The sequence below is a fragment of the Xyrauchen texanus genome, chromosome 31 (genome assembly GCF_025860055.1).
Source record: "Xyrauchen texanus isolate HMW12.3.18 chromosome 31, RBS_HiC_50CHRs, whole genome shotgun sequence".
Classification (NCBI taxonomy): domain Eukaryota; kingdom Metazoa; phylum Chordata; class Actinopteri; order Cypriniformes; family Catostomidae; genus Xyrauchen; species Xyrauchen texanus.
Genome location: NC_068306.1, coordinates 13,490,625 through 13,518,261, shown reverse-complemented (window position 1 = coordinate 13,518,261; position 27,637 = coordinate 13,490,625). Strand labels below are relative to the sequence as shown.

Genomic DNA, 27,637 nt, shown 5'->3' with positions numbered 1-27,637 from the left:
ATTATTATTATTATTATTATGTCATTTACATTTAACTGCTTTAAATTATTATTGAATTATAGTAAATTATGATCTTTTAGCTTGGGAAGCTACAGCTTCAAAGAAGTTTCCCCATCACAGTTACTTTCACATGGCAAATGCCATACGTAATCCAGATTCAGCAGCCCAAAGTCATTAAAATGAAGGCTATCTTTGAGAGAAAAGTAAAAGAGTGAGAACGACTGGATTACCCATCAAAGGAGAGGAAAAAGGGAAAGAAAGGAAAGGTGTGCATAAGTACATGAACACAAGATTTATTAGCCTGCCAAACTTTTTCAGAGCTCCCAATTAACCTGCTCTGTTTGCTGGTAGTGCTTCTCTGCGTGGTTCTGGCTAGTGTTTCATAGCTGCAGGCTTTGTCTGACGTTTCCTACCCGTCTCAAGACTTTCAATGCACTGGAACGACATGCTCGCTTTTCTTTGTTCCGTCTATTGTTCTGAATGTCCTGGTTGAATTGTTTGTATGAAGGAGGCAGCAGATAGGGCCTAATCACTACAGATGAGATAATATAATGAGTTGCCTTGTCATGAAATCCCTGTGGAAGCTGTGTGGTTCTTCCTATGCCAGATTTACTCTGTGTTCCTGTTGAGAATCAGGTGTGCTGTTGATGGCTGATTGTTATCGCCCATCAATAGAGAACTTTCATTAGTGTTGGCAATGTCTGGGAAATACAGAGAGAGAGAGAGAGAGAGAGAGAGAGAGAGAGAGAGAGAGAGAGAGAGAGAGAGAGAGAGAGAGAGAGAGAGATCGGTGATGAAAGTATTTTATTGTAATGTAATTTATTCCTGTGCTTTATGTTTCTGTTGTGCATCTGTATGATTTTATCTCAAACTATATCCATTAGAAATGTTATGGCCATTTGAAAAAATTAATTTGTACCTTTATATAGCCTAACCATTTTCACAGTTATTTAGCTGAGAGTCATTTTCTAAATGTTTGTTTGTTTGTTGAATCTTGCCAGTGTGTCGCTCTTCAAAATGATTTTCTGTTTTATAGCCGACATTGAAAGCAATAACGATGTGGCGCTATACTCCGGGCTGGCTGCGGGTGTGGTTACAGTTGTCATGCTGGTTGTCGCAGTAACACTGTACAGGCGCAATCAAAGCGAGTACGGTGTCGATGTCATCGACTCGTCAGCACTCACTGGAGGATTTCAGTCCTTCAGCTTCAAAAGTGCCAGGCAAGGTGAGAGAAAACATTTACTGATTTACTATATAACTATAAAACTTCTATGACTCTTACGATAATTGCATTGCTTGCGAGCTTCTTTTTATTTTATTTATTTATTTACTTATTCAAGGCAACTTATTAAACTCAAACCTTCTTAATGTACAGACTATTCAAACTTTATGTAGTAGATACTTGCAGTCTTCGGGCTGTTCACACCAAATTAATTATGCATACATCTGTGTTATCTTTATAATTGCTTTTAATTGTCTCATGCAGGAGCACCACATTTTTAAGACGGCTTGTCAAGTTAAAAGAACTTGAACAATACACATCTCAAGACACCTGCGTTCTGTTTCATTTGTTATTTTTCTTCCCCTTCAGGCCATTCAGACCAAACACATACTTTAAAAATGCAGTGTGATCCAACAAAATAATAGCCAATCAGAAGAGTGATATCTCTTTTACTCACAATGCTCTGCACATCTGAAAAGTGTAAAACTAAGAACGAATACATTTAACTGTCATGAGTTCTGTTACTCCTCTCCTGACAGCATTTTTATGGTTTACCTTGTGGAACTTGATGAATTTGTGATATAATTGCCCTCATCAATATCTCCAATCTCCATATCCATGTTTGATAATTAATCTACATATGCAGGGTTAAATTGGGATTTCGGAGGTGAGGGAACCCTAAAATCGTTCACCCAAAAATGAAAATGCTTTCATGATTTACTTACCTTTAAGCCATTCCAGATGTGTATGACCTTCTTCTTTTGCAGAACCGATGGGAAGATTTTTATAAGCAGATTTCAACTCAGTTTGTCCATACAATGCATGTAAACGGGTGCCATCAGGCTGCTGTCTGTTTAACGATCCAAAAGGCATATTTAGGCAGCATAAAAGTAATCCACACGACTCTAGTCAATCAATTCTTGTCAAAATGTTAGGTTTGTGTAAAAAAAAATCAATAATTAAAATGATATTAACTTTAAATAATGTCTTCCTACCAGCGGTCGATGCATCAGTGAATTAAGTGCCATGGTGCATTCGCGCGAGATGTGGGAAGCATGCGTTTTGTATACAACAGAAGAAGAATATCACATGGGAGTTAGTTCATTTCAAACAGAAATACAGCACTGGGCGGAAGCAACAATTTAAAGTTAAAAACATTTTAATTATCGATTTGTTTCTTACACCAACATATTGGTTTGCTACAAAAGACATTCATTGATCGACTGGAGTCATGTGGATTACTTTTATGCTGCCTAAATATGCCTTTTGGATGTTAAACAGACAGCAGCCTGATATCACCCATTTACATGCATTGTATGGACAAACAGAGCTGAAATCTGCTTATAAAAATCTTCACTTCGGTTGTGCTGAAGAAGAAAAGTCAGACACCTTTGCGATGGCGTAAAGGTAAGTAAATCATGAGATAATCTTTTTTGGGTGACCCTTTATTAGGCCTGGATGGCATGTAATTTACAGAGGAAGTTTTTTTCTTTCAGATGAATACATTTTACTGGGATTCTTTTATATGATTTGTCTTTCTTATTTATTTATTTCCTTATTTCATTTATTTCCTAAACTTAATTGTGAAAATACTTAATTATTTACTTAAATTTGGTTTAGTGTTTCACATTAGATAACACAAAAACATGATTAACTACAATATCAAATGTATACCTTTTATTAAAATATGGCCCAATCCGGCCCAATTGAACCTGTACGTAAGTGAGGAACAGATTTGAGATCAGTCTTAAATAAAAGGTTTCTTTTCTGTACATGTTGCTAGTGCACATTCATGTCTCCCTGTGTCTCTGCTGTAAAGCAGAGCTAGTGGGTGTCAGTTGATTTACTCGCCACATCTCTTTTCTTCTCTCCTTTGGCCCATCGGACGCCAACAGAAAAAGAGATTTATGTTGATGGAGAGATGTGGAAAGAGGGGAGCACTTGCTCTCTCTTGCTTGTCAGTTCAGTAAAAGGTTCCATTCACAGCACTATCACTCTCATCGGCCCTCTAAACACCAGCATCACTACAGACACACAACACACACGGATCACCAGATGTCTTGATAAGAAATTTTAAAGTGCTTAATGTTGAACTATACAGAGAAATGTGATAGTCAGACAGTATATCCTTCAAATGCTCTTTAAAACATGCACCAATGAAAAATAATGATGGATGGATGGATGAATGGATGAAATTCATACATTAATTTATATATAATTTATACATTTGCAAGTGATATAACAAATTACATTTCCAAAGGAAGGCAAAGAGGCATTTGTGACCACAAAACTGTTGAAATATGGTTGCATGATTTTTTTTGGATGGACCTCCATCCATCCAAGCTTAATTTGCTAATGCATTTATGACACCACAAAACTGTTGCAATGTGGTAACAATGTGGAAATTATCACGTTGCCTTGGCGACATGTTTCCAACAGCACTGTAAATCATGCACAGTAGTGAAGGACTTTGATAGACACCCGCATTGAGCAACACAACTGTTGTCATGGAAATCGAAACCTTTAGCCTTGCGTGACAACACTCAGAGTTAGATTTTGAAGAACAGGCTTCGCCAAGGCTTCAGTCCAATCTGAGAAAGAGAAAATGAGTCCCTCTCACACCTCTTTTTCCCACATATCTTAGAGAAGTGCTCTTGTTCAGCTATCGCTTTTTGATGAAAAAAACAGATTGAAGATTGTGTATGTGTGAGTGTGATGCATTTCTGTCAAAGCTCTCACCAGAGCTTATGATAAAATATGTAGAATAATTTCACTCTGCAGGAATAACATCTGGTTCTAATAATCAGACGATTGTAGTAGCATCTTCTTTACAGTTCATTTTAATTACTGGAAAAGTTTAGAAGTCTCCAATCTTGAGAAGTTTAAGAAATGTGTTTTTAATTTTTTCTTTGAGGTCAAGTCCACAGTAATCCTTTTTTTTTTTTTAAACACATTGATTTTCCTATGTTTACACCTCTACACAGGAATGGCGTTTTTCCTCAACTGAAAACCGAACTTTCAAAAATGCTCCCTATCTCTGTCCTCACTTTGTAAAACAACTGAAAACTGAGGTTTCAAACAGAGACTGAGACTTTTAAGGACTGTATGCAAAATTCCATTGTTACTAAGATAGGATTCTAGAGTTAGGCTTTTGTTGTATAAATGTAAATATAAAAAATCTCAAAAATGGTCAATGAAAATTCATATTGATCGACCACTAATATGAATATTTGCGGGGACATGTTCTGGTGGTTACAGCCCTGCCTGTAACACAGCCCCAGGATTTCAAAATGTAGCAAACAAAAGCACTGCGATTTATGTGTGACACACATACATCAATGTCTAGCTGTGTCTTCTATCCTGTCTGTTTTTCAGGTAACCCTCTTTTAATGAACTCCTCCATTCCGCCGGATCTGACCGTGTCACGAACTTACACCAGCCCCATCTGTTTTCCCGACTCCATGGAGAAAGAGCTCATCCCTGAACCAGCACTCTTTGACCCGCTCCCTGACCTCAAAGTCAAAGTACACAGCTCTTTTATGGTGTCCCTGGGTGTTTCAGAGAGGGCAGAGTATCATGCAAAGGCCCCGTCCCAAACCTTTCCTCGTGGTGTGGTGCAGGAGATCGGAGGTGGAGGGGGAACGCTTGGTGGGAGGGGCAAGAGTCAACTGGCACCCATTAAGCCATCACTGGTATCTAATATGTCAACTGGTAAACTACCACTCAGAACCAGCGGGGTGTTTGGGCATGGCGGAGGACGACTGGTGGTGCCCAACACAGGTTAGAGAATTAATTTGTTTGTTTGTGTGCATACAAAATGTACAAATATTTAAATAATACTACCTTACAAACCCTGCAATGAGCAAGCCGATGGCAGCAGTGGTTACCATTTTCAAAAGGGTAGAGAGAGACAAGCTTATATGGATGCTTATATGGATTCGCTTTCACACATAATGTCTGTAGTGTCTGTGTAGAGTGTTAAAAAGGTTGTGAGCATAGCACCCAGCAGCTGAGAGAGGGAGCAGCTGACAGAAAGGCAGACAGCATTGATTTAGGAGTCTCTTGTGTTCAGCTTTCCCTCCCTCTCTCTCTCTCTCTCTCTCTCTCTCTCTCTCCATCTTTGACACACTCTTGCTCTTTCCCAATTCTTATCCTGTCAAATGCAGTAAAGAGCCTTGACAGGCTGGCAGAAGTGTGTGAATGTGTGAGAAAGGTTAGAGGCTAGTGCATGTTAAAACGAGCTGGAGTTTTCACTCATACTTTTTAAAACTTTAAAGGCGAAAAATGACTCTGACAACTCAACATGTGCCTTATCACGCCTCACAAGGCTGTGCGTATTTGTACTAGGACTTGCATAACTGATAATTTTTAGTCATCCTAAAATGAAATACCTCCCGGGGGGCCGGAGGTATTTCAAGGGAGGTGCTGAAGACATCCATCCTCCAGAGGTTGAAAGTAACGAATTACAACTACTCTATTACAATACTTGAGAATATTTTTCAAATTTTTTTTAATTGAAAGTGGCTGGTTCTGATGAGAGCTTTGACAGAAATATTTCTGTATTTTTGGGAAGTTTTTTTTTAAGAAGAAATTGGCAAGTTATAAGTGCTAAATCTGTTTATATACTAAAACGCACTGTGCGTGGCACGACGGAAGCCCGCAGGTCACAGCATCATGAGCATAGCAGCTTGCATAAACTGCCACTGGTGTCATCTCTTCTCTTGATTTTCCAAGAATTTCTACCCTGTCACTAAACTAGAACTGTAATACTGTGATTTTCAGCATATTTCATTTTATTCTGGAAAAGAGCCGTTCATTAAGGTATGAGGGAACCATCTGAAAACGTTTAACCACTGATCAAACTTCACTTGTTTTTAATGTAGGCAATGTTTTAACTGTGTCAAACATTAACACAATATAGTTTGACATATATGTGGGGATATCTTGTTTGCTTGCCACTATATGTCTAAAACTAACGTTTTAAATACCTTAAAAAGATACAATGCCAATAGTGTCGGAAATTAACCATCATGCGCAAAGATGGACTCTCCGTTTCTTTCAATCCGCATCAGTTCGGTATTGTACTCCCATGTTAAATTCTGTAACCGTTCGCCCCTCTTATTCAAAATAAACTGCCCTAGTGGGTAACACTCTTGCTCACAGTGCTGAACTATACTTTCCTGCCATGTGCTGCTGTTTATCTGTCTGAAAAGCCTCACCAGCTAGAGGCCAAAAATGGATGTTATTTAAAGAAGGTATGAGAAATCACAAAACGTAATGTAAACAAATGCTACAATTTACTTAACAATAATATCTCATTATGTTAAATAACCATGATGTAAATTAAGACTTCATTATTGCAACTGTAATCCTATAATACATATACAAAACAATCACTTTTAGTGTTGAATCAATCATATGTTAATTTTTGCCTTATTTTATTCAGTTGGCATGCAGGAGTTGATAACAGTTTGCTTGATAATCTCATACCATATGTGGATATTTGCTGCAATATCATAGAGGAGACATTTCCTCCTCTATGATAGTGCATTATATTAGTTTTGTACAGTCTGTTAACTTAATAGCCACACTATTTGGACATCCGTGAATGAGAATAAACCTGAAATAGAATGTGTTTCAGTCACAATGCACAATAAGTAGTTTAGAGATGATTTGGAGACATTTAAAATGTCTGGGATATTTTTGCCAATTTCGGTGGCATTTTTGAGTCCCCATTCATTTCCGACACTATTGGCATTGTGTTTTTCTGTGGTATGTAAAAAGTTTGTTTTAGGCATATAGTAGCAAGTAAACAAGATATCACCGCATATATGTCAAACTACATTGTGTTAATGTTTGACACAGTTAAAACATTGCCTACCTTAAAAACAAGTGAAGTTTGATCGGTGGTTAAACGTGTTCAGATGGTTCCCTCATACCTGAATGAACGGCTCCTAATATTCAGAAAATCACAGTATTATAGTTCTTGTTTAGTGACGGTGACAAGATATGCTCATGATGCTCTGCCCTACGGACTCCCGTCATGCCACGCACAGTGCATTATATTTTATAGACAGATTCAGCATTTATAACTTGCCGATTTCTTCTTCCCAAAAAATTTGAAATATTATGGGTTTTTTTTGTATTTTGTAATTGTGGTGAAAAATAACTTTAGCGAAGTTGAATACATTTACATTTACATTTATGCATTTATCAGATGCTTTTATACAAAGTGACTTAGAGTGCACTTATTACAGGGACAATCCCCCCGGAGCAACCTGGAGTTAAGTGCCTTGCTCAAGGACACAATGGTGGTGACCGTGGGGCTCGAACCAGCGACCTTCTGATTATTAGTTCAGCACTTTAGCCCACGACGCCACCACCACCACTCCCCTAATAATTCATTTTTAATCAACTCAAGCACTATTATTTATTTATACTTAAAAAAGTAGACAAAATTACTCAAGTACTGTAACGAGAGTAGTTTTAATTTGGTCCGATTTATTCAAGTTCTAGATAAAATGTCTCCAATGAGATAAAAAAACTTTCTGGTAGTTAAATGCGGATGGATGGAGGATTCTGTTTTCTGAACTTTTTATTCAGTTTTCATTGTATTTTTAAATAAAACCTTTTTTTGTCAAAAGAAGATGAAACAAAAAATGTAGTTACATTTTTTAAAGTATTTTTTTAGTAAAAACAAGATGATTTTCGATTATTTTGAGAACCACTGCATTAAGTCATGTTGTAAAATCATGCAAAAAGTTTTGTGTGTTTGTGTGTTATTTTGGCTAGGTGTGAGTTTGCTGGTGCCTCATGGAGCGATTGAAGAGGACACAACCTGGGAACTGTACATGAGTATTACACAGCAGGACTCTAGGTAATGTAGGCTATCCAAGAGACTGACACGCACAAAACAGAGTTCTTTCTCTCTCATACACAACTTATTGACGCGCTGGGTGTACCTTTGGCGTCATTTTACGACGCGTCTGGGTTTTGAAACATAAAAAACCAGTTGGAGGGCCATTGTAGCCTATTCCTTTTTATTTTTATTTATTGCGGTCTCGACTCTCGACCCATTCGCGGCGTGAGCTTACCCAAGACGTGAAATTTCAACGCTACACGCTCCGGTTCAGAGATATATAGAATGGCGTCATTTTACGACGTGTCCGGGTTTTTAAACATCAAAAAACAGTTGGAGGGCCATTGTAGCCTATTCCTTTTTAGTTTTATTTATTGCAGTCTCGACTCTCGACCCATTCGCGGCGTGAGCTTACCCAAGACGTGACATTTCAACGCTACACGCTCCGGTTCGGAGATACATAGAAGTCTATCGGACTACCCTGCGCGTTGAAAAATGACGCCAAAGGTATACCCGGCGCGTCAATATGTGACGAAACTGCCCAAGCGTCCGTATGTGACGAGTTGGGGTGAGAATGTGTTGCCACAAACTGCACCATTTGTCTCCCTTGCTGAAAAGACCAGCTTGGACCAATGTCCATGTCCAATTCTGTACCTTTGATGTTCACCAACAAAACTTACAGTAGCTAGTTAAAGCTGCACTATGAAACTTTGTGCTCTTTAGCGATATCTGTGGTTGAAACTTAAAATTGTACTTTATTAAATGTAAAAATAATGCTTAAATAATATGCTTAAATATGTAATACGACAATTACAAGAAGTCAATTTCAGAAGTTCTACATATTAAACATGTCTCAGTAACCTCACCGGACAACGTAGATACATCACGATCGGTTAGCATACGAGTAGTGTTCGATTCATAAAAGCATGACAAGCAATATAAGCTTCAACAACCCTACAAGAAAACATATCCAAGCATTATAGCAGGTAAACAACTTAGTCAAATAGATAAGAGATAGACATCCATCTAGACCTCAACGATGCTGTCCTGAACTGTATGAGAGTTTTACTGAACTGAGTTGAAATTCGTAGTTAGTTTCTCCAGCCAGAACATAGACAGCCGGTACTTCATTCCTGTGTGTGCAGACATGACGTAATGACGCAAGGATGAATGTCATTAGCCAGCGATTTTGAACCAAATCGAACCAGACAGCTCAAAATACAAATCATCGTTATAGGCTAAACGTAGCGAATCGGGGTAAGGTAAGTACGTTGTTTTGAACTCTGATTGATTATGTACTCAATCAATAATGGCAATTTGTTCAGTTTTAACAAAAAAATCTTACATAGTGCAGCTTTAAGGTTGGTGGCCTGCTGAAAATATGGTCTTACCTGGTATGTTGTCTGGTTTTAGAGGAATTTCTGTCACTTTTTTACCTGGTCAGGCTAGAAGACCATCTAGACCAGATAAAGATGAGATTAGCCAGGTTGGGATACCAGCCTAAACCATCTAAGACCAAACCAACTTTGTTTGTTTTTTCGGTCTGCCCTTATATAGCACCTTTTTTAACCTTAGTGGTTACCAAAGCGCTTTACACTCTGTCCCATTCACACACACTCACACTGACACCAATGACGGCAGAGCTGCCGTGCAAGGCGTTAGCCTGCCGTCGGGAGCAACTTGGGGTTCAGTGTTTTTTGGGGTTCCATTTTTTTGTTTTGTTTTTTGCTTTGTTGAATGATTAAGGAAGTTGGAGTATTAAATAAGTTTTGCTGGTGATGGAGCTAAGAAGCCTGGGCACACCAGCATCGGGTGCTGGAGTCAAGCATCTTAAATCCAGTTTTCAGAAGGGCCTTTCGATTTCTTTGACCATTTGTTACTTTCTTTACCTCACTTTGTCTTTCTTACCCTCTGTCGTATTTCCACTTGCCAGATCCAGTAGTCAGTGAGAATCGCTCATCTCTGTGGAAAAGTACATTATGTTTCAGTGACAGTGCTGTAGTTACAACAGCAGCCCTTTATATTGAAGGAAGCTTCAGGTGCGACTGGCTCCCTGGGACTTATTTAAAATCGTGTACCTTCATAGTGTTTGTATGCCAGGCCTAGTGTAAGAGAGGGTGAGTGCTGAAACACAGTCAAGTCCAGCAGGTTATCAGCCAGGTGTGCCAGCCTGTCACACTGAGGGGATAAAAAGATGGTATCTATAAAACAATGGCACTGTGCTCAACCTGTGACCAGTGCATTAGACATCACCATGTGCCTCCTGTAAGAGCTTGGTCCCTGTGCAAAAAACACATTGTCCTGCTCACTCAAGGGACTCAAAGCTATTACTTTAGAACTGTGCAGTTTCTATAGTTTGCATGATAAGGGTCTTATAAATGTAGAATAGGGGTGTAATATAAATTCCAAAAACATCCACTGACGTACACTGCAACAATATGTTTTTTTAATCATTGTTTTGACTTTCTTTCCAGTGAAAATATCTGTGGGTGTATGTGCACAAACTGTGGGTGTATTGGATGTTATTGAAGTGGTGCAAATTGCAATTTGCTATTTTCCGTAGAAATAGATAATTGTCTTTTCTAAGACGTTTCGAAAGTACGTCTGTTTTCAGCATAAAGTCTAAATTCAATTAAATGATTTTTTTTTTTTGAGAAATCTAAATTGAGCAGTAGAAGTGCGTGCTGATACAATGACTTTTAATACTATAGCCATGATTTGTATCAGTAGATGAAAATGATTAATAATACTTATCTCTCTCTCTATATATATACATATAATATATATAATACATTAACTATAATTTAACGGAAGGTACATCCTAGTCCTGATGAGAATCACATTTTCTGTGCTTATAAAAGGGGGTATCACAGTCATAGAAATTTATATTCTTCTAATAATTAGAAGAATAGAAATATTAGAATCGAATTCATTGCATACAGTCCATTTACACTGCTAACTTCCAATGAATGTGGTGTCTTTGTTTATATCTCTGGTGTTTGACAGGGAATAGACTATATACTGTAATAGGATGGAGACGTGCAATAACTGGAGAAGAAACTCCAAATTAATTTGCTCTTGTCCCAGCACATTACAGCTTTGTGTGAAAAATTTCACCAAACTTGAATGCCAACTTTGCTTTGTTCGGGTGAGCTGCTTAACTTTCGGAATGACCTTCCAAAAATTACGAGCAAACTTCAGCGAGTGAGTATTTAAACACTATAGTTGGAAAACGTTGAAATGTCACCCAATAATTAGACAGCAGGCACCTCTCAATCCTCTCAGCCACTGTCGTAGGGTTGCTGGGATTGATAAAGATCAAAGGTCACGAGCGCTTAGAAACTATTCTGCGTCTGTTTGCTGCTCTTAGATGAAAACCTCAATCCTAGCAAGCCAATTGATGAAGGTTGCTGCTTGTGTACGATAAGCTCAGAGCTGTTTTCTTCCCATCTCTCAGACGAAGCACCAAAACCTCCACTGAGCAACTTCCTGTCAGTCAAACTACAGCTTCTCAGCCCAGCTGTCAGTCAAAGCCTATCTTTTGACAGTTGTGGAGAGTGGCAGGGAGAAATTCAATCCACAACACTGCTTTCGGACCACAAAGCATTTACGGGAGGGGGGTTAGAAGAAGACAGAGACAGAAATCAATCTGTAGAACCTCCTAAATTTAGCCTCACAATCTCCAGAGTCCTCATAAAAGCGGCTATAGAGAGCAGAGTTGTGAAGAAGGATCAATCAGAGACTCTTTTTATTTGTTCACAGTGATAGGATTGAGTTTGCTCAGACCTCTGGGCTATTTGCAGAGCTTAAAGCTCTCCTTGTGCTTCCCCGTGGATTTGCTTGGATGTCACACAGAACATTTGTATTACTTGGAAATAATGTATGCTGTGTTAATGAAAGTTCTTATTAAAGTTGAAGTGTGTAATTTTTTTGGTATTTTTCCAAAATTAAAATACTTTCTCCTATCCCAGCTATGCAAAGACAAGTATAAGTAAAATGATTCATCTTGTTCCTGAAATTATTCTGTGTCTAATTTTTACCAGGGATACATGCATTTGTGATCCAATTTTCAAAAGCAATGGCCCACCAGTACATTTTGTTTAACCAGTTAATCCAGAATGTCTTCTAGGAGCATTAAAACAGCCACTTGGTGACCTCCAGTTATAAAATTGCTGTCAGTGTGAACGGGCATTACAGTCAAAGACTCACCTACTGTTGAGCAGTGCAGCTATGTGAAAGAATCATTTTGGATGGCAGTTTGATCTGTGATGGATAATTGTTCATATTGATCAGGCCACAATGCCTGCAGCTCAGAATGCAATGGAGACACTTGGACATTTTTGGGGCTTTTCCACTGCATGGTACAACTCGACTCAACTCGACTCTGCTTGAATTTTGGGGGTTTTCCACTGTGGATAGTACCTTGTACCTGGTACCTTTTTTAGTACCACCTCGGTCGAGGTTCAAAGCGAGCCGAGCCGAGCCGATACTAAATGTGACATCAAAACCCTGCAGATCATTGAATGGTCAGGGAGAATTGTCATTACCAGCATCACTGGATTTTGACATGGGACATCAACCCGCTAGTTTTAAAGTTAGCTACAGTGAGAGCAGTATCATTTGTTCACGCAACTTTCGAATTGTGAAAAGAAATGGCTGTGCGCAAAACCACGCCGTGGTCAATAATCGATGTGCAGACGTTCCTCTCGTTATCGACAACTGAAACAAAAATGTATTTCAGGAAGTGACTCAGCTGTTGGTCAAACACGGCTACCACCGAACCTACCAACAGTGTAGGGAAAAGTACAAAAAAAGTGACTACAGAACCATCAAGGAAAAGTGGATGTGGTTCGACCAAATAGACGCTATCTAGACTGGCAACCAATGGGAGGGAGAGTGCCCTGGACTCAGCCACGATGGAGGATGGTACGTTAACTCTATACTCTGCTTGAAAGCTTCACTTTATTTAGTTGACCAGCTACTGGAAGCTTGCTTCTAAAACAACCAGGCCAATTTAACTGTTACACTTGTGTAAAATCACCATGCAACAACTGCTTTATGCAGCACAATGAGCTAGTAGCTAACAGCTAGCGGTCGTGTTATTGTTTATTGTTTTGTGTCACGTTTAAGATGATGTCACAGCAGTAGAGGTGGCGCAACTATCATGATCAGCCTATAATCCCACTCACGTTGAGGCGGCAATAAATAGCAGTGAAAAAGTAAGCTCATAAAAGTAAAGAGAGTAGGGTCGAGTCGAATCGAACCGAACCGAACCGTAACATGAAGTGGAAAGGTGCCATTTGCGGTGCTTTCCTTTGGGACCGTTTTGGATTTTATTTTTTGTAAGTTGTTTGGTCTCTGGGTTTCTGTGTGTGTGAGTGACAGAGAATTGGAGAAACAGGGTATCAAAATTACAGTTAGCTCTCCATACCATCCATCCATCCATCCATCGTCAACCGCTTATCCTGTGTACAGGGTCGCGGGGGCTGGAGCCTATCCCAGCTAACATTGGGCGAAAGGCGGGGGCTCTCCATACCATTGTAATTAAAAACCTGTTCATTTAAAAAGCAAAGCAGGTCCTTGTATTCAAACAGACACTTTTTCAATCAGTTCACTGCTGTTTCAGATATTTCAGCAAATTTAAAACATTTTTTCTCCATTTAATGTGCATTTGTGAATGTGGGTGTTTTTTCAGTTATGTGTAGGCTACTGTGGATGTTTTCAAATTAAACTCCTTTTAAAAAAATACTTTTCAAACACAATAGTTTATTTAATTCATCTGCTAACAATGTTCAACAGTGAAATTAATGCATCACAGGAGAATTCTGTTTTCCCTGAACTGACATGCTCTGAAACAATGTCTCAAGCCATAATTAATTTTGTGGCTTAAATTTATATTATTAGATGCTATTTATTGTAATAAAGTGGCTTACTCCTTTGTCTTGCTAAGGCTAATTTAACAGCTAGCATTTTATGGATCCTAAATACACACAATAAGAAAAATTATATTTTCACACTTTTTGTATATTTTGGACAAATTAGTGCTTGATTGGAAATTAAACACATTCAAAATATTGTTTACAATTAATATTTACTTTGATTTCTCAAGCTCCTGATGGACAGTTGTTATTTGTGTCAATTGATGTTAATTATATTCATACAACAAATATTAAAATCATTTGTTTTGTTTTGTTTTTACTCTTTGTGTAGATTAACATAATTCTGAAAATCGAATAATTCATATTTTTATGATGAATTTTCATATTTTAGGAATAAACGTCTGTCTCTGGGATGAGGGTAAAACGATCAAATATACACATAAAAGCCACTTGAAACACAGCAAAAATAAATGATCAATACAGCTTTAATGTAACCTCCATAAGAAAAGAAAAAAGTTTAAATCTGTTAGTTTTAGTAAAAGTGCTTGCAGTTGAAGAAACACTCACGTGTTTGTGCTTGTGTGAGACTGGTTCATTAAATAACTGTAAATGTCAGCTAACTCTCTCCCCTTCAAAACGGCATGACAAGTTAAGCTACTTCATCAGTGTTAATTGCCTTTATTTCAGACACAAAAGAGTTTGGATGCAATCCCGATATGTGGGGGGGGGGGGGGAGGGGTTGTTAGAAGGGAGCATGTAATTACTCAATATACTGTAAATAAATCAACATGTAAAAAGTGCAAATGAAGTGAGCAAGGGATCAAAATCTTGTTAAGTGTCTGGCCTGTTGACTCAGTACAGTGTCACACACTGTAATTGGTTGGCTGTCTCAGCATGCCACCTGCTCAGAATGAAGAACTGCTTTGGTTGTGAAATAAACGCTTGACATTCTGCCTGTATGTTGTAGAAGCCAGCATTATTAGTGGCGCTTGATAAGGCAAGTATCCTTTATAGCTTACTATTGCTCATACTTATTCAAAACTCCTTTGTGCTGTGGACATGACTGATACGGTACCTTAAAACGTGCTGCTTATTGAGGAGAGCTGTGCTATTACTTTTCTAAGCAATCCGATTTGCAATTTTTGGCAGAATAAAATCCACTGGGACCAGGATATCAAAAAGACTTGGCACCCTGCTGAAGAAAAAAATTATTTATAACATCTTAAACCAGCCAAAGCTTGTTTGCTGGTCTTAGCTGATCTAGCTTGGCTAAACAGGAAGATCATATTAAACTAGACCAGCAAACCAGCTTAGGCTAGCAGTTTAAGATGTTTTTTTGGGGGCCTCATCTGCAGATGGGCTCTTTTTAATTTGGCTAGTTAGCAGCCACCTAGCGACAATCCTGAACACCATAGCAACCACGCTAGCAATGTTTTAAAAACTACTACCACCACATGGCAACACCTTGGCAACCACCCACAGTACCCTAGCATCATGGCAGTTGTGCATGCCATGGGCAAAAATGGGAAAAACATTTTCTTGTAAAATGTAGTTTGAATCTATGTATTGTGCAATAATTAGCATAAATGCTAAGTCATCACAGTTGTGTCGATAGCAGGTATCTAGTCATGTAATCTGCTATGTCAATATGCTAGTTCTCTACGGTGCCCCCCAGTCCTGCCTGAACTTCCCCGCTGTAGATGACTAATCCTTGTTGAGAATCCACAGCAGTCATATCGATTGACGCTAACACATCCAAACTGTCTCAATATGTCACCAGGCTCCTCAGAAAGCACTTCAAACAACATCATCGACCCAGGGAACTCACACACAAGCACACATACTGATCCACACCAAATGAAGTCCAACTGCCCCCCGACATCTTTACTTCCATCACAAACTACAATATAGTTTTATATGCGCTGAGTCTGCAGGCTCAGTCTGAGTCTGTGTTTGAGTTAGCAGGGAGTGCTGATTGGCTACTTGCCATGTTTCAATTGTCAGGTCTACCTCTATGTCTAGCTAATGTTTGTTCATGGTGTTATCTTAGTGGATGGCTGCCATCTTTATTAACTCCACTAATTCCATTTATTTCAACATTAGCGTCTGCTGGTGAAATCAATACCGCTGTTATTTTGACAATGAGGCAGCTATTGAGCTGAGATTTTCCTTTTTTTACACAACTTATTCTCTTGGTCCGTATTCAGTGCACAGCAAGTTTTCATTTAGATAAAATCTGGGAGATTTTTAGAAAAACTAAATTGAATTCTTTAACACTCAGGGGATTCACTCTTTTTAAAGTCTGTAGTGCATGGTGTTTCAGCACAAAATCCTGCTGCTTATTCACATATCACATACTGTACCTTTCACAGTTGAATTTAAAGGAATATTCTGGGTTCAGTAAATTAAGCTTAATAAACAGCAATTGTGGCACATTTTAAGGCACTTATAATGGAAGTAATGGGGGTAATTTGTGGAGGGTTTAAAGGCAGAAATGTTTGTAATTTTATAAAAGCATTTACATTAATTCTTCTGTACAATCTTATGTATTATTTGAGCTGCTGTTAAAGGTTGTTTGTTTAAATAAAATATTTAGTGTTGTTTTAGGGTTTTAGGGTTTGTGGTGTTAAATCGTCATGGCAGCAAAGTTCAAATGCATATTGTTTATGTATTGCAGCTATACTTTTGAAACAGTGAGTGTTTTAACATTTATGGATATGCCCCATTCACTTTCATTATATGCAGGGCTGAACTGGTAATATGGCATACCGGGCCAATCAGGGGCAAGCTGGCAATCGGGAGAACTGAGCGGGCCGGTGGGTCTGCCGCGATAAGCTAAAATGAGCTGCCGCGTTATGCAGAACGGACCACAAAATGTTGCCGCGATATGCAGAAAAGGACAGCAAACTTTTGGGCCAGTTGCCATGTAAAATCCCGGGACGATTTCTCTTCCCAGTCCAGCCCTGATTGTATGCAGCCTTACTGTAAACCTTATTTTCTAAAAGAAAAAGAGGGACAAGACGAAATGAATTTTTGTGCAAATCAACACTCTGCCACAAATGATGTTGATTGAGCTCAGCTTGTATTAAACCAAGAATATTTCTTTAAAGAGTTATAAACAGGCAAGTATCGAGACACATTGAGAGCTTTTGAGCCGATTAGAGTACCTGGATTAATTATTTTAGTGAATCGGGTGCTAAACAAAGCTTTAATCCAAAGTATTAAATTACATTTAATCATTCAGCTGATGTTTTTATCCAGTGCGACATGCAGTGCATTTTAAAGCATCCATTTTATCAGTAAGTGTGTTAACTTGGAATTGAAACCAAGACCTTGACATTGCTCATGCTATGTGCATCAATGGAGCAACAAGAACTAATACCAACTAGTGATTAATCATTATAAGCCAGCAATATTAGCAGTGCTACAATACAAATTTTAAAGCAATATTTTTGCCATATCTGTTCATCACTGTCTCTTTTTCTCTGCAGTGCTTTGTCTGATGAAGGTCAGGAGATTCTTTTGAGTCCTGAGGTGACATATGGCCCACCTGGTCTGACCCTCTCATGCCCTGTTGCCTTGACGATAGCCCATTGTGCAGATGTGAGTTCAGAAGACTGGAGCATCAGGCTGAAGAGACAGACCCAGGACAACAGTTGGGAGGTAAGAATGCATAGAGTGTACATATGGTTATCACACCCAGCATTGCACATTTCATAACCATGACTTAAATATATTCATAAGCTGTGCTTGGTAAAGCATGCAGTAGTACTATGATTTTTGGGGGGTAAACCAAAGGTTTAAAGGGTTGGTTCACCCAAAAGTGAAAATTATCTCATAATTGACTCACCCTCATGCCATCCCAGGTGTGTATGACTTTCTTTCTTCAGCAGAACACATTTGAAGAAAAATAGAAAAATATCTCAGCTCAGTAGGTCCTTAAAATTCAAGTGGATGGTGATCAGATTTTTAAAGCTCCAAAAAGAACAAATAGTCAGCATAAACGTCATCCATATGACTCCAACTGTTCAATGAATGACTTCTAAAGGGACATGATCACTTTTGGTGTGAAAACAATCAATATTTAAATACTTTTTAACTATAAATCATTGCTTCCAATCTGCAGATATTCATCGTTTTCACACCAAAAGTTTATGCTGACTGTATGTGATTTTTGGAGCTTCAAAAGTCAGATCACCATCCACCTGTATTTTAAGGACCTTAATGATACCTCAAACCATTCAGATTGTTGAGGTGTGCTGTAACTTATCTACGTGATCAGTCTTTTGATGTTTCTGGTGATTAAATTAGAAATGAATGTTTTTTTTTTTTTTCAGTCTTGTTTTCCATTAAAAAATACCTAAACATCCTTTAACAAGATAAATGTACTTAAGAAGCGATACTGTAAATCATGAATTGAGCTTTTTATTATTTTAAGCAGTAATCTAGCAAAACGTTATGAGGTTTATGCTTAAAATAGTAACAACAAAAAACAATAAATATATATACTGATTATAAAAAAAACTTTTTTACCAATAGGCTACACAGCAAATGCCATTCTTCACCTTGAATTTGTGTATTTACTTTATAGACTGTAGCTGAATTATGTTTAATGGGGATAAAGCACTCTGGTAATTATAAAGAACTGAAGTGTCATACTGAAGTACCAATGCTGAAGGTTACCTTTTCGCTCAATAGAAGAATCAATAGAGATGTTCTCTTCCTTGTCGACCAAACTTCCAACACTGCCAGCTCCTATTGAACGCACTTAAGGGAGCCTTTCTCAGAACTTTGTGTGCTTCTGTTATTAACACAAGTCTTTCTTGCCCCTCTCTTTATATTTAGCTGTATTTTTTAAGAGCTGAATTCTTACTGCTCTTACATTTTGAAAGGACTTCATTAAAGTTGCGCAATAGCTCATTGATGCAAACTGACCCTGAGGAATAAAAGCTCTCTGTTTGTATTTGTGTAGTTGCGTGAGAGTATGTGTGTGTGTGCGACCTGACATTTCGGCAGACTATAATCAAATGCAGGCACTCTAATTCAAAGACACATCACAATACCAATCAACTGCTTTTCTTTATGTGGGACTGAGTCATTCTGACACCGTGTTAAAGATGCACAGACCTCTGATGGTTATGTTCGGAATGATGAGCTTTTTTCTCGCAGGCATTATGTGAGTGCAAGTGAGAGGCAGGCGCAGAGTAATGTCCCTGCAGAATTGGGAATAACACCTTTTTTGTGCATTTTAGTGTGTGTGTGTGTGTGTGTGTGTGTGTGTGTGTGACTGTGTTAGACAGAAAGAGCACTTTTATGTGCACCCACTGATTTGTAGTAATAGACAATGCTTCCTGTGTGATAGCGTGCTTCGACATGAAATATCAAGCTATCCAGCTTCAAAAATTACTCGGGTCGCTCCAGGGGGCAAAGTTATGCTTAGCTCTCGCTATATTCAGCCAGTGAAATAGAGACACTGGACTCTGAATACCTGCTGGCCCGTACACACCCACTTTTTCTGACATTCAAATACCAGATGCTTATAATACTCAAGCTGTGCTTCCATCTGCAGAGCTATAAAGAAAAAGGGAAGTACAATTTCTGTTAAAGATCTCCACCATTTTCTAATGTATATATACTGTATACTTTTATGCTGACCAAGGGTTTTATAAAGTAAGGCAGGCTGTGAAAAGGCCCAGGGATGCCAACTTTTAAGTAGTTGTCATTTGGACTTTAGTGGAATGAATCACACTATGGAACCATTTCCCTACTGTTCAAATGACAACAAAAACTGCATTTGCATTAAGAACATTCACAGCTGATTACCATGTAAACTGTCCTTTGCAGAGACAAATCATTAGCTCCATTATTTTCTTGTGAGTGCCACCCTTCTAAGAATCTAAAGGCATATGAAGATGTATGAAGATAATAAATGAAGATCCGTTTATGCTGTGTGGAAAATGTTAAATGTGACATAATAAAGACAACATTCTCTTTTCAAAAATAAATAAATAATTGGCTTTTATATTGTAATAAGAACTGGGTAAAAATATAGATTTTCCGATGCATTGCGATCTTCATTTGAACAAAATAAATTCTTAAATCCCAAGATCGACCTTTTACTATATGCGAAACCCTCTACTACAATGAGAGAAAATCACTAGCATTTGCAACCAAATCAATACAGATCAATGTTTAACTCCTTTTTTCTATAACTACTCCGCCCTGCCCAGTAGGTGGCGATATGCGCAAATAATGTTAATCGCCAAAAACAAAAAGAAGAATGCGACAGAGAAAGTGGAGATTTATAGTAAAAGATGATTTATAGTAAAAGATGACACCCACACCTATCATATCACTTCTGAAAATATGGAGTAAAGCACTGGATTACTTTAATGCTGCCTTTATATGCTTTTGGAGCTTCAATGTTTTGGTACCCATTCACTTGCATTATATGGACCAGCAGAGTAGAGATATACACATCTGGGATGGCATGACGGCAAGTATATAATGAGATATTTCATTTTTTGGTGAACTGTTCCTTTAAAGAGACCATTTTTAGCACCTGTTTAACAAATCAATTTAAAGATTTAGTAAACAGTTTACATTATGCTAAATACAACACATTATGCTTTTAAACAATAAGCATGTGAAAAAATATAATATATGCAATGAAATGCCATTATTATTTATGCAATACATGGTATTGTTCATTTTAATACAGATTAAATGTGACCAAAAATGTGTAAAAAAAAAATGTTTTTATAATGTACCTCGTTAGAAGGTCTGCTGTATAATTAACAACATTAGCTGTGAAATAATTTATTAATTATTTAAGCAAAAAGGATATTATAACTGAAATATACCCAAATCAATAAATAATTGAATGGGAATCAAACTGAATCAAGAGTGAATCAGGAAAATAATCAGGGTTTCAATACATATTTACCTATTGTGATTGTGTCGATTTAACACGTTAATTCAGTGCAATTAATTTGACAAGGAATAACGTGTTAAAATAATTAATGCAATTAACCGCACTGCCCCTGGAGCAAAGTAGGGAAGATTCCTGAGAAATGCAAGCTTGTAGTACCACCTGTTTACTCCAGAGGGCAGTAAGTGAAATTTCAGCTGTATGAGCAACGCGCAGTTTATACAGTGAAGAAAACAACACTTCAACAGGCACCACAACACAAACATGCGTTACGTTCTTGCGTTCAAAACACTTGAAGGAGCGCAAATGCGAACTAAGGGATCTCAAGATGTATTTAAAGATTGAGTGTTAAACTATATTTAACTTGACACAGTGACCTAAACATTTTATGTTTATAACACAACACACCCGAGACACTACACATGCATGTCTGACGCAGGTGTAGCTTGACGGGCTCTTAAACATGCCCTCATAATAAATCTCCAACTGATTGACAAATTCACTTGTGAAATGGATTGCTGTGAACTGTAAGCCAATGAATGACTTATGCAAATATTTAAAGATAACTATGTATAATTATATATTGATGTATGATTATTGTTGTATGAGGGGCTTTCTCAGCAACTATTTGTATATATAAAATACAAATAACTTTATAGATCTTTATTATAAAGGGTTTAAACAATGATCGCAATCCCATTGAGCAGGCCTGGGACCTGTTGGATCTGAGGGTGAGGGCTAGGGCCATTCCCCCCCAGAAATGTCTGGAAGAGTGGGATAAATTCTCACAGCAAGAACTGGCAAATCTGGTGCAGTCCATGAGGAGGAGATGCACTGCAGTACTTAATGCAGCTGGTGGCCACTCCAGATACTGACTGTTACTTTTGATTTTGATTTTGATTTTGACCCCCCACCCACCCAGGGGCACATTAATTCATTTATGTTATTCACATGTCTGTGAAACTGTTATCATGTGTAAAAATGTTAGATCATGAATAAACTTGTAGAGTAACATTTTCAGTTCAATTGAAATTAAACAAACATAATATATCAAATATCTAAACAAACATAACAGCAGAGTGTGAAAAAGAAAGGATTAATTGGATGACAGTGACAAACCTAATGCAAGCGCAAACATGACACCAGTTGGCTATTGCTAGTGTGCTAAACGTCAAGTAAGAAATAGTTAATGAGTCACACCACAATGGTTGAATATTGAATGTGAATGCATGTGTTTTCATGTTTGTGTGTGTTTGACAGGAGGTCATGACTGTGGAAGAGGAGAGCACCTCTTGTTACTGCCTGTTGGATACTCAATGCTGCCACCTGTTGGTGGAGAGGCCAGGCTGTTACGCTTTAGTGGGAGAGGCCCTTACTCAGGCAGCAGGAAAGAGACTCAGACTGGCTGTGTTTGGAAACATGGAGCCCAACTTCCTCAACTACAGCATTCGAGTGTACTGCGTGGACGATACGCCCCACGCCTTACAGGTGTGTGAGAGGAATTTTACATTTGCGTCAATGACGCAAATATTTACTTTTAATTACTTTTAAAGGGATAGTTCACCTAAAATGTTAAATTCTGTCATCCCCCTAATTTTGTTCCAAAACAATATGACTTCATATGTTGGTCCACCAGCTAGACCAGCGCCATACCAGCACTAACCAGCATAAATCTTTTCTGCAGGATGCATTTTCAGCTTTCACAGATGTCAGCCTTTTAAATGTCATTATAGGTATCCCATTCGCACTGCATTTGGAATTATATAGAAATCCACAGCATACTAGATATTTGCATTCATGGGGTGGTGTGTTATGGCTATCCATCATGCCCTGTGCGTACTCTGGTTTTACGCTCCACTGAAAGTCAGCTGGACAATCTCTGTCTCTCTCTCACACACACATACACTGTATGGCTAACTGATAGAATGGGTTCTTAAATTGCAATGCTCTTGCATGCATTCTGCATTGCATGCCTCCTATCCCCGTTTTTGGCACATGATTGAATATTTTCCGCACGTTAATTAAAAGTGATGTACATTCTGTTAAGCATAACATCTAGCTGAGCGAACACGTCTTTGTTCACTTCTCCGAAACACACACACACATTCTCTCTCTCTCTCTCTCTCTCTCTCTCTCTCTCGCTCTCAATCCCTCACACACTTTGTAATACAAGCATCATTTGTGATCTAATGTCATTTATGTTTAATGTCTTGCATTTGATTGTTTCTTCTTCTTAGTTATGGAGCTGTGGCGATGTCTTTCTGCTTTATTGAAGCCTGAAGACACACACAAAAATGATTAGTGCTTCTATTTTTTCTCCCTCCCAAACAGAAACGCACTAAAGCTTTTGAAAAAGTGTGTTTGTATGTGTGTGTGTGTGTGTGTGTGTGTGTGTGTGTGTGTGTGTGTGTGTGTGTGTGTGTGTGTGTGTGTGTGTGTGTGTGTGTGTGAGCATGTTGTGAACCAAATAAGGATAGTACAACCCAACATTTTTGACCTTGTGGGGACATTTTGTCGGTCCCCATGAGGAAAACAGCTTATAAATCATACTAAATTATGTTTTTTGAAAATGTAAAAATGCAGAAAGTTTTCTGTGAGGGTTAGGTTTAGGGGTAGGGTTAGGTTTAGGAGATAGAATATATAGTTTGTACAGTATAAAAACCATTATGTCTATGGAAAGTCCCCATATAATATGGAAACACAACGCCCGCGTGTGTGTTTGTGTGTGTTTGTGTGTGTTTGTGTGTGTGTGTGTGTGTGTGTGTGTGTGTGTGTGTGTGTGTGTGACGTGTATCAGTTCTATGAAGTCCTCTTCTTAAAGCGGCCACACTCAAAGACTGTCTTTCTCCACATCAAAGCACTCTTACCCACTTTGTTTATTCACCTGTTCATCCACCGTTTTTTATTTATTTATTTTTTTTTCTGTTGTCCGCATTGTTTGCATTTCACAAAACATCAAATTGTCCCTGGAAATGGAACGAATTCAGGCCAGGATCGATCAGCAGCCATCACAGACTATTTTCCTGTCTTTTGTGACTGAGAGAGAGAGAGAGAGAGAGAGAGAGAGAGAGAGAGAGAGAGGCAGAGAAAGAGAGATACCTAATGCTTTTATTGCTAAAGTGTCATTGTCAACAATTCCCACAAAATAGATGCAGAGAGCAAAAAATCACCAGTGCCTTTCATCAATGCACATTCTATTCATCTACATAGTGTCCCTCTGTCTAGTTTTCTACATGCCATTTTGTGTGTGTGTGTGTGCGTGTGTGTGCATATGTGTGTGTGTGTGTGTGTGTGCATGTGTGTGTGTGTGTGTGTGTTGTATTTGTAAACGGGAAAGGTAGACGACTTTCATTGTATTCGACTGAGATGGTAATTTACGGCATTGTGCCATTTGATTTATTAGTTGTTTTGTTACTGGATTGCGTTTCTTTCTTTTTTTTATTTATTTAATTTTTTTTCTTTGTTTCTGGCCTGGGGTTATTGTAATTCCATTCTTGTAGATGAAAAATGCAATGCAGGCATTTCTACTGTTTTTGGACTGGAGGTTGGAAACATCAAACCTGCATAGAGATTTTTAATCACGTTATGCTTTGTTACAGGTTACAAAGATTAAAGGTTCCAAAAGACCACAAAAATAGCTGTTCTGTGGGGTGGGAGTGTTGTTGTTTCTTTTTACTGAATAATGTAAACATGAACATTGAGTTAAGGTCTGTTCTCAGGGCTGAATATTGTATGTGTCAGTGGTTATGTTCAAAATAGCATACTGGAAAATTACTCATACTATTGCTGCTGTATATAGAATGTATATGGTGCACAGTATGCAAATAAACTGTATGTATGCAATGCAATGCGCTCAACGTGATCTTCCATATATAAAATATATTAGTCAACCATTTTAAGAGCTCTTCATTGACTCATCAAAGACAATTAAAAGATAATTTAGGACATATAGGATGAGAGAAGTCACCCATATACATGTACATGGGAGAAATATGTAGGAATGCGAGTCTTGCCTTGCAATAATTTAATAACTTAAAATATTTTTTTTTATTAGAGACATTGCCAGTTTACTCAAGAATGTGCATGTGCATTAGCTGGACCAGCCAGAAAAATTTTTTTAGTTGCATGATTTGAGGTAAAGAAGCACAATTTATGATACCATTATTGTCAGATTTTGATCGTATTCTTGTCCTGAGCCGTTACGAATAATAGCAGCACATGGATTTTACTTACTTAATGGGTTTTAGACTCACTACTGTGTAAGACATTTTACACACAAAAGTTGATTAAAAATGCAAAATAACCATTTTTATTTCCAAGACGATAACTGGATTCCACAGTTTGATTTAAATATGCAACGTGATGAGGTCATGTGACAACACTGTAGCATTCTGCTCTTTAGAACATTTATTGTGGAATAATGTCTATTGTTTCACTTGTTGCTTTAAAAAAAATAGTGGGCAGTATAAAGTGTAGTATTCCCTTCTTTCATAAAAAGGCTGTGATTATGTATTTGCATAAGCATTAATACCATTTTATACTGTTTTTGTCTTGCAGGAGGTGGTTTCGGTGGAACGGGGTCGAGGGGGGCGTCTCCTGGAGGAACCCAAGACCTTGCTCTTTAGAGCAAACTTTTTTAGTCTGCAGGTCTCCATCCAGGACATCCCCCAGTTCCTCTGGAGCATCAAACCTTTTACCACCTGCCAGGTGCTGTCCTCATGAATATGGATAGAACAGCCCAGTGTGAATATGCATAAGTTTTGTTAATATGCATATGAAGTTGAATTTTAATGAGATGTCACATTTAAGTGTTCATTTGACTGGTTGTATGAATATTAATTCTGCACTGTTCAAGTTAGTTTAGCCAGAGGCTAGCGCTAGAATCCGGTGTATTTTTCTTCTAGATAGGACGTTTTTTTCATCTATATGGTTTAAATCATTAAGTAGCAAAGAATTACATCTGTTTTTAAGATAGATTTCAATGGACAAGTATCCCAAATGTGAAACTTCCCCAAAGAACTTGGACTAACTATGGACATGAATATTATTTCAAATCATATAGTGGTTACAAGGGTGTTCTGGGTGGTTGCTAGGGCTAGTTGCTAGGGTTGCTAGGGCTTGTTGAGAAGAGGTCTGCTATTACTTTTCTAAACAATTGGACAACTGGGCAATAAACAGGTTTAAAAAAATCCCATAGACTTGTTTAATGAAGGAGGGTCTCAAAACATATCTAGGGACCAGAATATCAAGGACACTTTGGGATGGTTATTCTGACTTAGATCATCAAATAATAACCTAGCAACCACCCAAAACACCCTTGTAACCACCTTATGATGCCCTTGCAACCACCCAGAACACCCTTGTAACAACCTTATGATGCCCTTGCAACCACCCAGAACACCCTTGTAACAACCTTATGATGCCCTTGCAACCACCCAGAACACCCTTGTAACCACCTTATGATGCCCTAGCAACCACCCAGAACACCCTTGTAACCACCTTATGATGCCCTTGCAACCACCCAGAACACCCTTGTAACCACCTTATGATGCCCTAGCAACCACCCAGAACACCCTTGTAACCACCTTATGATGCCCTAGCAACCACCCAGAACACCCTTGTAACCACCTTATGATGCCCTAGCAACCACCCAGAACACCCTTGTAACCACCTTATGATGCCCTTGCAACCACCCAGAACACCCTTGTAACCACCTTATGATGCCCTAGCAACCACCCAGAACACCCTTGTAACCACCATATGATGCCCTAGCAACCACCCAGAACACCCTTGTAACCACCTTATGATGCCCTAGCAACCACACAGAACACCCTTGTAACCACCTTATGATGCCCTAGCAACCACACAGAACACCCTTGTAACCACCTTATGATGCCCTAGCAACCACCCAGAACACCCTTGTAACCACCTTATGATGCCCTAGCAACCACCCAGAACACCCTTGTAAATACCTTATGATGCCCTTGCAACCACCCAGAACACCTTTGTAACCACCTTATGATGCCCTAGCAACCACCCAGAACACCCTTGTAACCACCATATGATGCCCTAGCAACCACCCAGAACACCATTGTAACCACCTTATGATGCCCTAGCAACCACCCAGAACACCCTTGTAACCACCTTATGATGCCCTAGCAACCACCCAGAACACCCTTGTAACCACCTTATGATGCCCTAGCAACCACCCAGAACACCCTTGTAAATACCTTATGATGCCCTTGCAACCACCCAGAACACCCTTGTAACCACCTTATGATGCCCTAGCAACCACCCAGAACACCCACGTAACCACCTTATGATGCCCTAGCAACCACCCAGAACACCCTTGTAAATACCTTATGATGCCCTTGCAACCACCCAGAACACCCTTGTAACCACCTTATGATGCCCTAGCAACCATTCAGAACAAATTGATTTGTGGCGGTGAGTTTTGCATGGGCAAGCAGCACTCACGTTATCTTCATAAAATGTAGAAATCTCTACATTATTATTATTCCATTTACCCAATTCCTTTCTTTATAAAGATTTATTACCCCAGGGACATTGTTATCCAAATTATACCCATAGTAATCCCAGTTTTTTCACATTTGGTTTTGTTCTTGCGTGGCCATCAGTTATATGACTTATTAAATCAATTAGCTTCAGTGGCTTCAACAGCAGAATAACGAGAGAGAAGAGGAGAGGAGACAATCTTGCTTTCTCGCTATGTATATCTTACTAAA

At 38.5% G+C, this 27,637-nt stretch overlaps 1 protein-coding gene across 1 annotated transcript in view; it reads left to right on the top strand.

Annotated features, from left to right (window-relative positions):
* LOC127625145 (netrin receptor UNC5D-like) overlaps positions 1-27,637 on the top strand; it is a 291,561-nt gene that overhangs the window by 257,728 nt on the left and 6,196 nt on the right. The window contains exons 9-14 of the mRNA XM_052100235.1: positions 1,037-1,225; positions 4,598-5,002; positions 8,015-8,099; positions 17,452-17,623; positions 22,152-22,379; positions 25,449-25,598. Coding sequence (XP_051956195.1) covers positions 1,037-1,225; positions 4,598-5,002; positions 8,015-8,099; positions 17,452-17,623; positions 22,152-22,379; positions 25,449-25,598 — 1,229 coding nt within the window. The remainder of the gene's footprint in view (positions 1-1,036; positions 1,226-4,597; positions 5,003-8,014; positions 8,100-17,451; positions 17,624-22,151; positions 22,380-25,448; positions 25,599-27,637) is intronic.